The sequence below is a fragment of the Armigeres subalbatus genome, chromosome 1, assembly GCF_024139115.2.
Source record: "Armigeres subalbatus isolate Guangzhou_Male chromosome 1, GZ_Asu_2, whole genome shotgun sequence".
Taxonomy (NCBI): Eukaryota; Metazoa; Arthropoda; class Insecta; order Diptera; family Culicidae; genus Armigeres; species Armigeres subalbatus.
The window spans coordinates 311,524,585-311,539,474 of NC_085139.1; the positions used below are offsets into that span (position 1 = coordinate 311,524,585).

Below are 14,890 nucleotides of genomic sequence, written 5' to 3' on the forward strand. Positions count from 1 at the left end.
CTTCCAAAGTTATTAACTGCGAGGTTTCTAAGCCAAGTTACCATTTTTTGCATTCGTATATCATGAGGCTAACACGATGATACTTTTATGCCCAGGGAAGTCGAGACAATTTCCAATCCGAACATTGTCTAGACCGGCATCGGGAATCGAACCCAGCCACCCTCAGCATGGTCTTGCTTTGTAGCCGCGCGTCTTACCGCACGGCTAAGGAGGGCCCCAAACTGACAATCTACAAAACGCTAATTAGACCGGTAGTCCTCTACGGACACGAGACCTGGACGATGCTCGTGGAGGACCAACGCGCACTTGGAGTTTTCGAAAGGAAAGTGCTGCGTACCATCTATGGTGGGGTGCAGATGGCGGACGGTACGTGGAGGAGGCGAATGAACCACGAATTGCATCAGCTGTTGGGAGAACCATCCATCGTTCACACCGCGAAAATCGGACGACTGCGATGGGCCGGGCACGTAGCCAGAATGTCGGACAGTAACCCGGTGAAAATGGTTCTCGACAACGATCCGACGGGCACAAGAAGGCGAGGTGCGCGGGCAAGGTGGATCGATCAGGTGGAAGATGACTTGCGGACCCTCCGTAGACTGCGTGGTTGGCGACGTGTAGCCATGGACCGAGCCGAATGGAGAAGACTCTTATATACCGCACAGGCCACTTCGGCCTTAGTCTGAATAAATAATAATAATAAGATTTAATACCGTGCTATACTAAAATAAATGTGTAGCTGCAACTTCCCGACAAATTCAATCCAAAAAAATATCTGGATGTAGATTTCATAGGCGGCCTCTTATCAATGAAAAATGTTGATTTTTGAGTATCTCGAAGGAGGAAATCTGTTGAAACACGTAGAAGATCTGTTTATAACACAATGTATAACACGATTATAACACAATGTTCTACAAAGTTTTCGAGGATAGGTATGGCTTTCATTTAGTTGTTTTCGCAATGAATTTCGTTCATGCCACTCAGAGTTACGATTTTTTTAGGGGCAAAATCATGCCAAAAATACTAAATCGATTTGAAGCACAACTAAATTTCAACCAATTGAGCTGAAATTTTCACCAGAAGTCTATCTTAGCCTAGTAGATCTAATGTCGATGGCCCACCACAACCAGCGGGATGGAAATTGAAGGAATCCGGGAAATGAATAAATAGGGTGTCGACTACCTGAAAAAAACCTGGAAAACCTTAAATTATCAGGGAATTGATGACAACCTGGAAAAATCAGGACATTACCTTGGGCAAATCAGGGAAATCCGCAAGAGGGAAAGTGCAGATGATGTAGGTAATCAACTCGCCTCACAACTGAAAAAGAACCAGTCCATAAGGTTTTCTGTTGTTTAATTCACTTTCTTTTTCAAGCATAGAAGAAGAATAGAATTTGTTTATTGTGGGCTTGAACACTGGTGGAATTAAACTGAGGCACGATGGGGCTCGAATTCCAAGGTATTTAGAAATTTCTTCGGAAATCAATCTTCGGGAATTCCTTTAGAAATTCATCGAAAAGCCTCTCAGGATCTCCTTCGAAATGTCTTTTGAAAGTTCTTTCGGAATTTTCTTCCCTATGTATCTCTTTAGAATTTTCTTACGGCATTCTTTTAACTTTTTCGGATTTTCCTTCGAGGATATTTCTTTAGAAAATCCTTTAAAAATTCCTGCGAAAATTATTTTCGAATTGCCTTAAGAAATTTCAACTGAAATAATTTCAAAAGAATTCCTGAAATAATTCCCAAATAAATTCTTAAGAAAAACAGGAATTATTTTTAAAAAAAATCGAAGTAAATCGTAAAGGATTTTCCGAAAGAATTCCCGAATTGTATTTCGATATAATTTTTAATAATGTTAATGTTAAGCTTTACCAATTTCCAGTGTTCAAGTTTAGGCCTTAGCGTCAACAAAAGTCAAACAGACTATTTCTATATTCTATACATCCACTAACAATAGAACTCTTGTTTTTCTTTTCCACAGTACCATCCATCAAACCGCTAATTTCGGTTAAAGTTCAGCAATTTACATAAGCAACATACCTAAAATAGATACACATTACCACTCACCCACAAGCGAGCGGAGCATCGAAGTGTAAAACTCCCCCTTCCCCCCTAGGAAGCAACATGTCGCGCGTCAATGGATAACAAACAATAATAATTACTATAATAACAATAATTCAACACAACTAACTTCGATTATAGCAACAATACATCAGAATCAGTAGTAGTAAAATGGTTCAAACGAGTACCCATTGTGTGAATGCATAACTTTTGTGAAACTGTAATATTAAATATTTCAACCACAAGAAAGTTAAAAAAGAAAGTAATAAAGCGTAAATCAAAGTAACGATTTGACTCTAAAAACGTATTGTTAGGAAACCTTAAGAATATCAAAAGATTAAGCACTAATAGTAAACTGGATGAGACAAGTTTTTTAATACACCATAGAGATAAAAATGTCTGAGTGTAGACTATACAGATAATTTAGTTGGACAAGAGTATTTTTTATTTCGAATAGGGGATGAAAAACTTTTTACCAATCCATAAAGGGAAACTGCTTTAAGAAAAAACTAGGAAACACTTGAAATGTTTTAAATTTTTATTTATTATTGCTAGATGCACAACTCCAGTATGTTTGTTTTATCTAATTGTTATAAAAAAACATATTGCCAAACATTTCGAGTTAAATTGTCTGAGGGTTTCACAGCCGTCTGGTGTTGCTAAACCTTTGATACAATGTAGTTCAACATTTTCTTTCTTCTTCCATTGTTAGTGTCAAAGTTTCCCAACACGATGAGAAAAAAACTCTTTCTTCCGCATAGGTGCTCACTGTGTGCGCTCCTACTTGTAACAGAAGATCTCCAATGTCTTTTGAAGAGTAATTGAAGAAAGCATTACAAGGAGAAACATGAGATTGATGTAAAAGAAGTAGTAATCAGTACATATTTAGATTATTTTCCCATTCGCCGGGCTCAATGATAAATCATCGGTCTATTTATGAAAGCTATCGTAACAAATTTATCGTGATTTGTCAATGAACGAAAGCGTTAACTTAGCGACAAGGTATGCTAAACTTACTTAAGCTAAAAACTAGAAAAAAAAAATAAACAAAAGATGCAATTAGGACAGAGTAAATAATTTAGGAACAGAGAATGACTTTCTAAGTACAACCAAGCACTGCGACGCAAGTTCTCACAGTAGGAATGAAAATAAAGAAAGGAATAAGAAATAATTTAGATAGAAAACTGTTCACATTTTTTTTAAATGAAAATGTTTGATTGACTGCATTTTTAAGTAGAGCATTCTTTTTGTAATTCAACATCCATAGTTACATATGAATAATTGATTTCAAAAAAATACCGAGATAGAAAGTAGACACACATATGTTTCAGTCAGTGCTTTTGTGTGAACATCTGATCAATTCAACAAGACATTAGGTGAAAAAAAACTTAACTAATTGCTAAACAATAATGTGAAACACGACAAAACTAAATAAAAAATACGTTATTTAAGCATAATTAAATTGAAAATAAAATGTTTTCCATTTCTTCGAATGCCTAGTCTTAGCACCCTATTGTTTAGTCTATTGCCAGAAAGTTCCGGGCACAACAATCCTACTCCGACGGGGAGTTCCCCGACGTCGGAAGCTCCCCCGTAACCGACGACCCGTCTCAACGGGTGACCGGACGAGTGCCGAGGTCAATCCAAGGATTCCGGGTGGAGATAAATTCCGGTTCAATGGTGCCCCGACGACCCGGAGCCGGTGGATTCGCACGCCACGAACTACTCCGCTGGTCCCCGCGGGTGGGCCTAGCCTACTCCGATAACAAAATTTCGATTGCCTTGAGTCATTCAGCTCTCACCTTATTCGTTGAGCCATTTAGCTGCTGCCCTGTCGCGATCGCGAACGACTCGGATAGTCCCCGACGGCGGATCTAACCTACTTCGAAATCGCAAATATCGATAAAATCGATATTATCGGATGAAATTTATTGATACGATATCCGATATCATTCAATTCAAATATCGACGATATCGATAAATCTTTGTTATCGATTTAAAAAACATATGATGCCAATTAAATCAACTACCTACATATGTAGCAAGTCCACAACATTTTTAAAATGTCCATTGTGTCTGGTGTTTGAAATATCGACTCATCAGGACGACGGAGGTCCTTCGTAGCTTGGCACAGTGGGCGCAGCAAGCCAAAAACGTGCGTTTTTTTATTTGCGTGCAAACGGTTGATTTGACATAGGTGGTGTTTTCGGAAGAAAATTTTACCAAAAAATAAGCTATCTTTTGAAATATTAGGGTGACCTGAAAATTCGCCTGTTAGGGTGATCCAAAAAAATTTTTTTTTATTTTCGTTCAAAAAAATTGAGCCGCTACAAAAGTGATAGAGCTTGAAAATACAAACAACTTCGTAGAATATACCAACTCTCTATCTTTTAACGGTAGCGAGTTATGATGAAATTTCAAAAAATCGTATCTAAAACCAGTTTTTTTCAAGAAAACTTTTTTTCTTATTGTTTTTCGACATGGACATGTTCTACAAAGTGAACAAGTACATCAAATCACACGTTTTCCTAAAAAATGTGGATATTTCGGAGGTATATTAGAGAAGTTATTCGACTTTTTCATATTATATAATGCAATTTTGCTATGCCTATATTTTTAATTGGGGCAAATTGTGGCAGATCAAACACCAACCATACGAAAGTATAGACATCCAACTACCAAATGCACTCTGGTTTATTAGGAGGAGTTTATAATCGGCAAAGACCTAGGCGACGAATACAGGATCACGATTGGAAGCTTGGAACATGGAATTGCAAGTCGCTAGGTTTCGCAGGTTGCGACAGGATGATCTACGATGAATTACATCCCCGCAATTTCGACATCGTGGCGCTGCAGGAGATTTGCTGGACAGGACAGAAAGTGTGGAAAAGCGGGCATCGAGCGGCTACCTTCTACCAAAGCTGTGGCACCACCAACGAGCTGGGAACCGGCTTCATAGTGCTGGGTAAGATGCGCCAACGCGTGATTGGGTGGCAGCCAATCAACGCAAGGATGTGCAAGCTGAGGATTAAAGGCCGTTTCTTCAACTATAGCATCATCAACGTGCACTGCCCACACGAAGGGAGACCCGACGACGAGAGAGAAGCGTTCTACGCACAGCTGGAGCAGACATACGATGGATGCCCACTGCGGGACGTTAAAATCGTCATCGGTGACATGAACGCACAGGTAGGAAGGGAGGAAATGTATAAACCGGTCATCGGACCGGTTAGTCTGCACACCGTATCGAATGACAACGGCCAACGATGCGAAGTTTATGCATCGCAGCCTCCCGCGGAATGGTAGTCCGAAGCACCTTCTTTCCCCGCAAAAATATCCACAAGGCCACATGGAGATCACCTAACCAAGAAACGGAAAACCAAATCGACCACGTTCTAATCGACGGTAAATTCTTCTCCGACATCACGAACGTCCGCACTTACCGCAGTGCGAATATTGAATCCGACCACTACCTCGTTGCAGTATGCCTGCGCTCAAAACTCTCGACGGTGTACAACACGCGTCGAAGTCGGACGCCGCGGCTTAACATTGGGCGGCTACAAGACGGTAGACTAGCCCAAGAATACGCGCAGCAGCTGGAAGTGGCACTTCCAACGGAAGAGCAGCTAGGCGCAGCATCTCTTGAAGATGGCTGGAGAGATATTCGATCCGCCATAGGTAGCACCGCAACCGCGGCACTAGGCACGGTGCCCTGAATCAGAGAAACGACTGGTATGACGGCGAATGTGAGCAGTTAGTGGAAGAGAAGAATGCAGCATGGGCGAGACTGCTGCAACACCGCACGAGGGCGAACGAGGCACGATATAAACAGGCGCGGAACAGACAAAACTCGATTTTCCGGAGGAAAAGCGCCAGCAGGAAGATCGAGACCGTGAAGAAACGGATCAACTGTACCGCGCTAATAACACACGAAAGTTCTATGAGAAGTTAAACCGTTCACGTAAGGGCCACGTGCCACAGCCCGATATGTGTAAGGACATAAACGGGAACCTTCTTACGAACGAGCGTGAGGTGATCCAAAGGTGGCGGCAGCACTACGAAGAACACCTGAATGGCGATGTGGCAGACGAAGATGGCGGTATGGTGATGGACCTGGGAGAACGCGCGCAGGACATAATTCTACCGGCTCCGGATCTCCAGGAAATCCAGGAGGAGATTGGCCGGCTCAAGAGCAACAAAGCCCCTGGGGTTGACCAACTACCAGGAGAGCTATTTAAACACGGTGGTGAGGCACTGGCTAGAGCGCTGCACTGGGTCATTACCAAGATTTGGGAGGAGGAAGTTTTGCCGCAGGAGTGGATGGAAGGTGTCGTGTCCCATCTACAAAAGGGCGATAAGCTGGATTGTAGCAACTACCGCGCAATCACATTGCTGAACGCCGCCTACAAGGTACTATCCCAAATTTTATGCCGTCGACTAGCACCAACTGCAAGGGAGTTCGTGGGGCAGTACCAGGCGGGTTTTATGGGCGAACGCTCCACCACGGACCAGGTGTTTGCCATTCGCCAAGTACTGCAGAAATGCCGCGAATACAACGTGCCCACACATCATCTATTCATCGACTTCAAAGCCGCATATGATACAATCGATCGAGACCAGCTATGGCAGCTAATGCACGAACACGGCTTTCCGGATAAACTGACACGGTTGATCAAAGCAACGATGGATCGGGTGATGTGCGTAGTTCGAGTTTCAGGGGCATTCTCGAGTCCCTTCGAAACCCGCAGAGGGTTACGGCAAGGTGATGGTCTTTCGTGTTTGCTATTCAACATCGCTTTGGAAGGTGTAATACGAAGAGCAGGGATTAACACGAGTGGTACAATTTTCAATAAGTCCGTCCAACTATTTGGTTTCGCCGACGACATAGATATTATGGCACGTAACTTTGAGAAGATGGAGGAAGCCTACATCAGACTGAAGAGGGAAGCTAAGCGGATCGGACTAGTCATCAACACGTCGAAGACGAAGTACATGATAGGAAGAGGTTCAAGAGAAGACAATGTGAGCCACCCACCGCGAGTTTGCATCGGTGGTGACGAAATCGAGGCGGTAGAAGAATTTGTGTACTTGGGCTCACTGGTGACTGCCGAAAATGACACCAGCAGAGAAATTCGGAGACGCATAGTGGCTGGAAATCGTACGTACTTTGGACTCCGCAAGACGCTCCGATCGAATAGAGTTCGCCGCCGTACCAAACTGACAATCTACAAAACGCTAATTAGACCGGTAGTCCTCTACGGACACGAGACCTGGACGATGCTCGTGGAGGACCAACGCGCACTTGGAGTTTTCGAAAGGAAAGTGCTGCGTACCATCTATGGTGGGTGCAGATGGCGGACGGTACGTGGAGGAGGCGAATGAACCACGAATTGCATCAGCTGTTGGGAGAACCATCCATCGTTCACACCGCGAAAATCGGACGACTGCGATGGGCCGGGCACGTAGCCAGAATGTCGGACAGTAACCCGGTGAAAATGGTTCTCGACAACGATCCGACGGGCACAAGAAGGCGAGGTGCGCAGCGGGCAAGGTGGATCGATCAGGTGGAAGATGATTTGCGGACCCTCCGTAGACTGCGTGGTTGGCGACGTGCAGCCATGGACCGAGCCGAATGGAGAAGACTCTTATATACCGCACAGGTCACTTCGGCCTTAGTCTGAATAAATAATAATAATTATTAGGAGGCATTCGGAGGAAATATTGATTTGACAAACATTAAAGTGACTCAAATTAGTATAAAAATCATTTTTTTAATATATTCATGGACCACCCTACCGTTTAATCATTTTAATTATTTCGCTCGATGCTCTGTACATATTTGGATCCAAACTGGTAAACGTTTTGACAGGACAAAATACTTTTTTTTCGCAGGTGAGCCAGCGAAGGACTGAAAGCCCCCCTTATAAAGACACAAAAAAAATCTTTTTTTTTTAATGTGTTGGGAAATATATCTAAACATTTTTCATACATTTTCTCATAAATGAGTTTAACATCGTTCTTATACATGCTTTAGGCATTTCTTTTGCTTTAATGTACCTTTTTCGTACATTAAGAGTTACAGTCGAGTATATCGAAGAAATTTAAAGTATGTTGGGAAAAAGGTCCGCTAGATTCTAATACTAGAATGTAAGATTAAAAGTATGAATTAATAATGTAAATGAATAATAAATAAATTATGTTACAGCTTTGAAGCTGATCGAAATGGAATCTGCTCTCAAAAGTATTCAAACGTGACTATTCCCAACAATAGTGTTTTAGCATGTTTATATAAGCTTGAGTCATTTTCATGTAAATCAAACCAATAGCTCCTCCAAGTTGCTTCTATCATAATAACAGAATCCATTTGGCATATCAATCCGCTTGATTTTATTTTTCTCAAAGTCCTGATGCTTTGCTCACATTTCCATCTATATTGTAATCGTTTGAACGATATAAAGCTCATTGCGGTGATGAATGAGAAAATGCATGAAAACAGTTCAGATATACATATTTCCCCATTCATTTTTCCAAAAACTTTCTAATATTTTTTGTGAAGACAAAACGTTTAACAATTCGGGTGCAAATATGTACATAGCATCAGTGTTTCAAGCGAAATAAAAGAATAGGGTGGTCCATGAATATATTTAAAAAGTGATTTTTATACTAATTTGAGTCACCTTAATGTTTGTCAAATCAATATTTCCTCCGAATTCCTCCTAATAAAACAGAGTGCATTTGGTAGTTGGATGTCTATACTTTCGTATGGTTGGTGTTTGATCTGCCACAATTTGCCTCAATTAAAAATATAGACATAGCAAAATTGCATTATATAATATGAAAAAGTCGAATAACTTCTCTAATATACCTCCGAAATATCCACATTTTTTAGGAAAACGTGTGTTTTGATGTACTTGTTCACTTTGTAGAACATGTCCATGTCGAAAAACAATAAGAAAAAAAGTTTTCTTGAAAAAAAACTGGTTTTACACACAAAAAAATATCATTGGTATAATTGAAAAAAGCATTGGTAAAATTAAAAAGTTGCGTTGGTTCTTTTTCGTAGAGAGTTGCGAAAAATCAAAACTAAAGTCCAGAAACTGCCGTTTTAAAAGTAATTTCAAACTATAAAATTGAAAGTTCAAGCTTTTAAAATAAACTGTAGAACTGTCAAATCGAAAAAAATGTACACAGTAAAAAAAGAAGAATGATATTGTTTGTTTCAAAAGGTAATATGGGTAATTTTCTTATTAGAATAATCAAAACATAACAAATTTTAAAGAAAGGAGAATTATTTAATTTTATTTCCAACCATTTTCAACTTTATAAAATCCTCACGGGAGATTCCTCTCCTGGCTGTCCTCCGACGCTAGTCCTTAGCTTAGCTCCGACGCTGCCTTAGCTGATGGTCTCGATGCGCGATTTCCTCAGAATCACTGCGGTCATCTGGCAGTTTGTACAGAACATGAACTTACTGTCCAACGCTGATGATAGCATCCATTAGCATTACCTTCCAGGTTCAGGTCAATGATGGTCAACTTCCCGTTCCACAATACAAGCTGTCAGGAACCATACTGACTCTTTTTATCGATTAGCTGGTCCAGCAGGAAAAAGAACAGCATCAACAAGATCGACATTCCCCGTGGGGGGAATCATTGCTGGTCACTGCAAACACTAAAATTTGATAATAAAACGCAAAACACCTTAGATTATTGCCGTGGATGTTTTAATTGACAACTTACCTTCGGTTTATCGTACCATGGAGCTTCCGATTCAGCATAAACTTGAGTTTTGCGGCAGGGGGAAACCGTTAGGTAGTGATCATGGCGGGAGACGGCAAACCGCGGTACGATCGGACTATTTCCAAAAGCCTGGTGAAATTAATAAAGATTAAAAAAAACATTATTCACTTATCGCAATTCTAGAAACTGTGGCTGAACCTTCTTCAGAACCTACCTTTCGTTTAATAAGCAATCCAAAAATAAAAAGTAGCATCTGCGCTGTGGACATTGCAAACTAATTTTGTAGTGGTTTGCAGTGGAATTTTGGTTTTGTTTTGCACTCTGTTTTGATGGCTGCTTTTGCGACTTTTGCACAAACTTTTTTTTTGTGGATTTGACATTTCTATAGTTCTTACACTGAAAGAAAAAACTTTTAAATTTACACTGAGTACAGATAAAAAACACTTTCAAATTGAAAATATAACTTTCAAAGTAAAAAAAGAACTTTTAATTTTAGGAAAACAAACCAACTTTTAAATGTAAAGTGTAAAACATTTATAAAAACCATTTTTGTTTTCTCTGTGTAGACACGAATTTTTGAAATTTCATCATAACTCGCTATCGTTAAAAGATAGAGAGTTGGTATATTCTACGAAGTTGTTTGTATTTTCAAGCTCTATCACTTTTGTAGCGGCTCAAATTTATTTGAACGAAAATTAAAAAAAAAAAAAAACTTTTGGGTCACCCTAACAGGCGAATTTTTAGGTCACCGTAATATTCCAAAAGATAGCTTATTTTTTGGTAAAATTTTCTTCCGAAGACACCACCTATGTCAAATCAACCGTATGCACGCAAATAAAAAAACGCACGTTTTTGGCTTGCTGCGCCCACTGTGCTTGGTAGGGAAAGCACATGTCTAACATACTGGGGTCCTAGGTGCAAACCCCACCGAAGGAAGTGTGTCTCCAATACATTTTTGTAACTAAATCTTTCATATGTTTTGCAATTTCACTTGTAATGAATTTCCAATCCGGGTTGTAAATACTCGAAAAATAGTCAATTAACTTTGCTTAAACCATGAAACAGTTTATGGATTGGGAAGGCGAAATACGTGAACGAAAAGGCTTACAAAACCCTTCACAGGACCTCTAAAATCATTCACAATAAACTACATGCGGTGAAAGTTATTTCATAAAAATCATTGTTCTTATCGTAATGAATAAGAACGACTAAAATTTCCATTTTTTTTTGGGATGACAAAATAAAGTTACAAGTCGATCCGATATCCGATATTTTCAAAGCTGATATATCGCCGATACCGATATAACAACAAATGAATATCGCCGATATCGATAAATCTTCAATGAACACATCCCTACTGCTAATCCATACCGACACGCTAGTGACTAGGCGATGGGTCCACCTTACCTTAATAGCCGAGTTGTCCCACTCCCTCTACCATTTAGCTACCGTTGCTGCCTTTATAATCCTTCGAGCGTTATCGGTGTCCCTGAGGGCGTAGCACTCCTCGTCTTCCTCCACCACCAGTTTGATAGGCATCATGTCCGCGAGTACACATGCCGCTTCGCGAGATACGGTGCGATATGCACTGACGACTCTCAGGCACATTAGCCTATGAGTACTCTCCAGCTTTCGTACGTTGTACACTCAACGCCGATCCTCAGGCTGGACCTCCGTATCGTAGTATTGAAACCGCCACGCTTGCCAGCAACCTGCGCTTGCTGGAGCACACCCTAAAGCTGTTCCCGATCATCCTCGATAGTGCCGCTATCGCCGTCGACGCGCGCTTGCGTAGTCGACGTGACTTTTAAAGCTCAACTTATCGTCGAGCATCACCCCAATTGTTTCAGATATCTCTTGGAGGTGATGTCGCAGCCGCCGACTCTGATTGTCGCCTCTTGAACCGATTTCCGATTGTTAAAGACTACCATCTCCGTTTTATGATGCGCCAGCTGGAGCTTCTTGCTGCGCAACCATTCTTCCACTAGACTTATCGAATAGGCTGCTGTCAATTCAACCTCCCCGATGGATTCTCCGTACACGGTCATGGTTACGTCATCGGGGGCACCGTGCCAAGTGCAGCGGTTGCGGTGCTACCAATGGCGGATCGAATATCTTCCCAGCCATCTTCAAGAGACGCTGCGTCTAGCTGCTCTTCCGTTGGGAGTGCCAATCCCACTAACTTGACTCCTGGGTGGGAACTTTAAGTCATCCACAGCAATGGACCCAAAATTGATCCCTGTGGGACACCTGCCGTGATGGGGGCGCTAACCAAGTCTTCGTCTGTCTCGTAGATCAATACTCGATTCTGAAAGTAACTTCAACGAGTTCGCGATCTCCATCTAGCACGCACTGTTGAATGCATTCCGCATATCGAGTGTTATTACTGTGCAGTAACGTATACCACGCCGCTTGCATTCGATGGCGACTTTTGCAGTGTCAACCACCGATTTAATGGCACCCAGAGTAGAGCTTCCTCTCCGAAAGCCGAATTGCTCACTCGATAATCCTCCTACCTCCTCCACGTACGGCGACAGCCTGTTCAGGATCTACTTCTCCAGTAGCTTCCCTACAATGTCTATTACTAGATTGCTTTGAGAATAGGTCGTATGTGCAAACGAGAGATTCTCTTTGACCACGCTCTCTTTCGCTAATATATCGGCTAGTTTTGGGTGCTGTGCTACAATTCCACTTCAGAATGATAGACAAAGCTAATATCTTTGGATATCTGCCAAGAAATTCGAAGTAAACTTTTGTATAGTTTCGTAATAATCGAAAGAGAATAGATGCAAAGAGAGACTCTCTTTTGCACATACGACCTATTTTCAAAGCACTCTAGATTAGACATATTGGTCTGTACTTGTAACTGTATCATACACGGTAGTGTCATAAATAGCTGACTAATGTCATCCTTTTCACACATCTCTGATCCTGCGTTCTTGAGTTGGTGAATAAGTTCATCAAACTTGGAAAAATGATCCTTCAACGATCCTTCTTCCGACATCCTCGAAGATTATGCAGTAGGGTGGTTCAAAAAATCGATTTTGCTCCACAGTGCTCATCTGATTCTTTACCATGTTCTGTGTGTCCTCTGAAAATTTGAGCTCATTTGGATTAAAACTGATTTAGCACAAGCCGTTTCAAGTTTGCATGCAAATTAGTATGGGGAAATTGTTTTTTTCATTATACTGTTAATGACGTTCCCCCATTAAGCGCAGGTTAAAAGAAAACCTACATAGCTAAAAGGAATACTCAACAGCTTTCACCCAACGAAAATCGCATGTTGATTAATCGCCCCAATAATTAGTAATGGATTTTAAGACAGGTTGCGAATCTTTAGTCATGATCGTTAAACTTCTTTGAGGGCATCACTGAAATGTGCAGTGCAACATAGTAGCCTGAATTTGTGTGTGCTATCTTTCGCGCCACGAGCAGCAATGTTGCCTGTTGATGAGTTATGCAATTAGCTCCAGAAAACCACGTTATGGATTAAATTCGATTACTAATTATTGGAACGATTAATTGAGATGCGGTTTTCACTGAGTGAAAGCTGTTGAGTATTCCTTTTAGCTATATAGGTTTTCTTTTAACCTGCGCTTGATGGGGAGGCATCATTAACAGTATAATGAAAAATTAAATTTCCCCATACTAATTTGCATGCAAACTTGAAACGGCTTGTGCTAAATCAGTTTTAATCCAAATGAGCTCAAATTTTCAGAGGACACTCAGAACATGGTAAAGAATCAGATGAGCACTGTGGAGCAAAATTGATTTTTTGAACCACCCTATTATGTAGACATCGCCGGATGAAATTCAAGGCAGCAAATCCAGTTTTGTTTCCGAAACTCTTCCTCTTCAAACTTTCCCACATCTTTTCGACCGAATCCATATTCCGAACAGGTTCTTACTTCTAGATAATTGTCAGCAATTCATTTCATCATTTATTTATTCTACATCTAAACAGATAACACTGAATCAACAATTTGACGCCACAATACACGGTTCGAGGCCGCATCTCTCCATCCTCGCCTGCCAAGTCGTTTTGCACCTGGTCTGCCCATCTCAGTCGCTGCGCTCCACGCCGTCTCTTACCTGCCGGATCGGAAGCGAACACCATCTTTGCAGGGTTGCTTTCCGACATTCTTGCAGCATGTTCTGCCAATCGTACCCTTCCGGCTTTAGCTACCTTCTGGATACTGGGTTCGCCGTAGCGTTGGCCGAGCTCGTGGTTCATTCTTCGCCGCCACACACCGTCTTCTTGCACACCGCCAAAGATGGGCCTAAGCACCCGTCTCTCAAATACTCCGAGTGCTTGCAAACCTCCTCGAGCATTGTCCATGTTTCATGCCCGTAGAGGACAACCGACCTTATTAGCGTCTTGTACATGACACATTTGGTGCGGCGGCTAATCTTTTTTGACCGCAGTTTCTTCTGGAGCCCGTAGTAGGCCCGACTTCCACAGATGCTGCGCCTTCGTATTTCACGACTAACATTGTTATCAGCCGTTAGCAAGGATCCGAGGTAGACGAATTCCTCGATTACCTCGAAGGTATCCCCATCTATCGTAACACTGCTTCCCAGGCGGGCCCTGTCGCGCTCGGTCTGGTAAGCTTCCCAGGGAAGCTGTTCTCGTCCATAATTTTCCATAGCTCTACGCGGTCTATACTGTCGTATGCCGCCTTGAAATAAACGAACAGATGGTGCGTTGGGACCTGGTATTCACGGCATTTTTGAAGGATTTGCCGTACAGTAAAGATCTGGTCCGTTGTCGAGCGGCCGTCAACGAAGCCGGCTTGATAACGAACTCACGAACTCATTCACTACTGGTGACAGACGACGGAAGTTGATCTGGGATATCACTTTGTAGGCGGCATTAAGGATGGTGATCGCTCGAAAGTTCTCACATTCCAGCTTGTCGCCTTTCTTGTAGATGGGGTGTGTTAACTAGATAACTAGAAGAACTAAAAGTTCAGTTCAACCAGAAAATTACAAATAGTTTTGTAGAATCTTTGCGTATATAACATCATGGGTCTCCGAGACTTCTATAAAAAGTTCGATTTTGGAGTGAAATGATAGCCTTTCGGTACAACT

The 14,890-nt window shown here is 41.6% G+C and overlaps 1 protein-coding gene and 1 long non-coding RNA gene across 2 annotated transcripts in view; one reads left to right on the forward strand and one right to left on the reverse strand.

The window, feature by feature from the left end:
• LOC134207923 (ras GTPase-activating protein-binding protein 1) overlaps positions 1-3,534 on the forward strand; it is a 33,601-nt gene extending 30,067 nt beyond the window's left edge. The window contains exon 6 of the mRNA XM_062683997.1: positions 1,981-3,534. Within this exon, the coding sequence (XP_062539981.1) occupies positions 1,981-2,001 (21 nt within the window). The 3' untranslated portion in view covers positions 2,002-3,534. The remainder of the gene's footprint in view (positions 1-1,980) is intronic.
• Positions 3,535-9,348: 5,814 nt separating this feature from the next.
• On the reverse strand, positions 9,349-10,329 carry LOC134217769 (uncharacterized). Its single transcript, XR_009981160.1, has 3 exons — positions 10,014-10,329; positions 9,800-9,928; positions 9,349-9,731 (listed from the first exon to the last, which is right to left on the reverse strand). It is a non-coding gene; the product is annotated as an uncharacterized LOC134217769 (long non-coding RNA).
• Between the last annotated feature and the right edge of the window lie 4,561 nt (positions 10,330-14,890).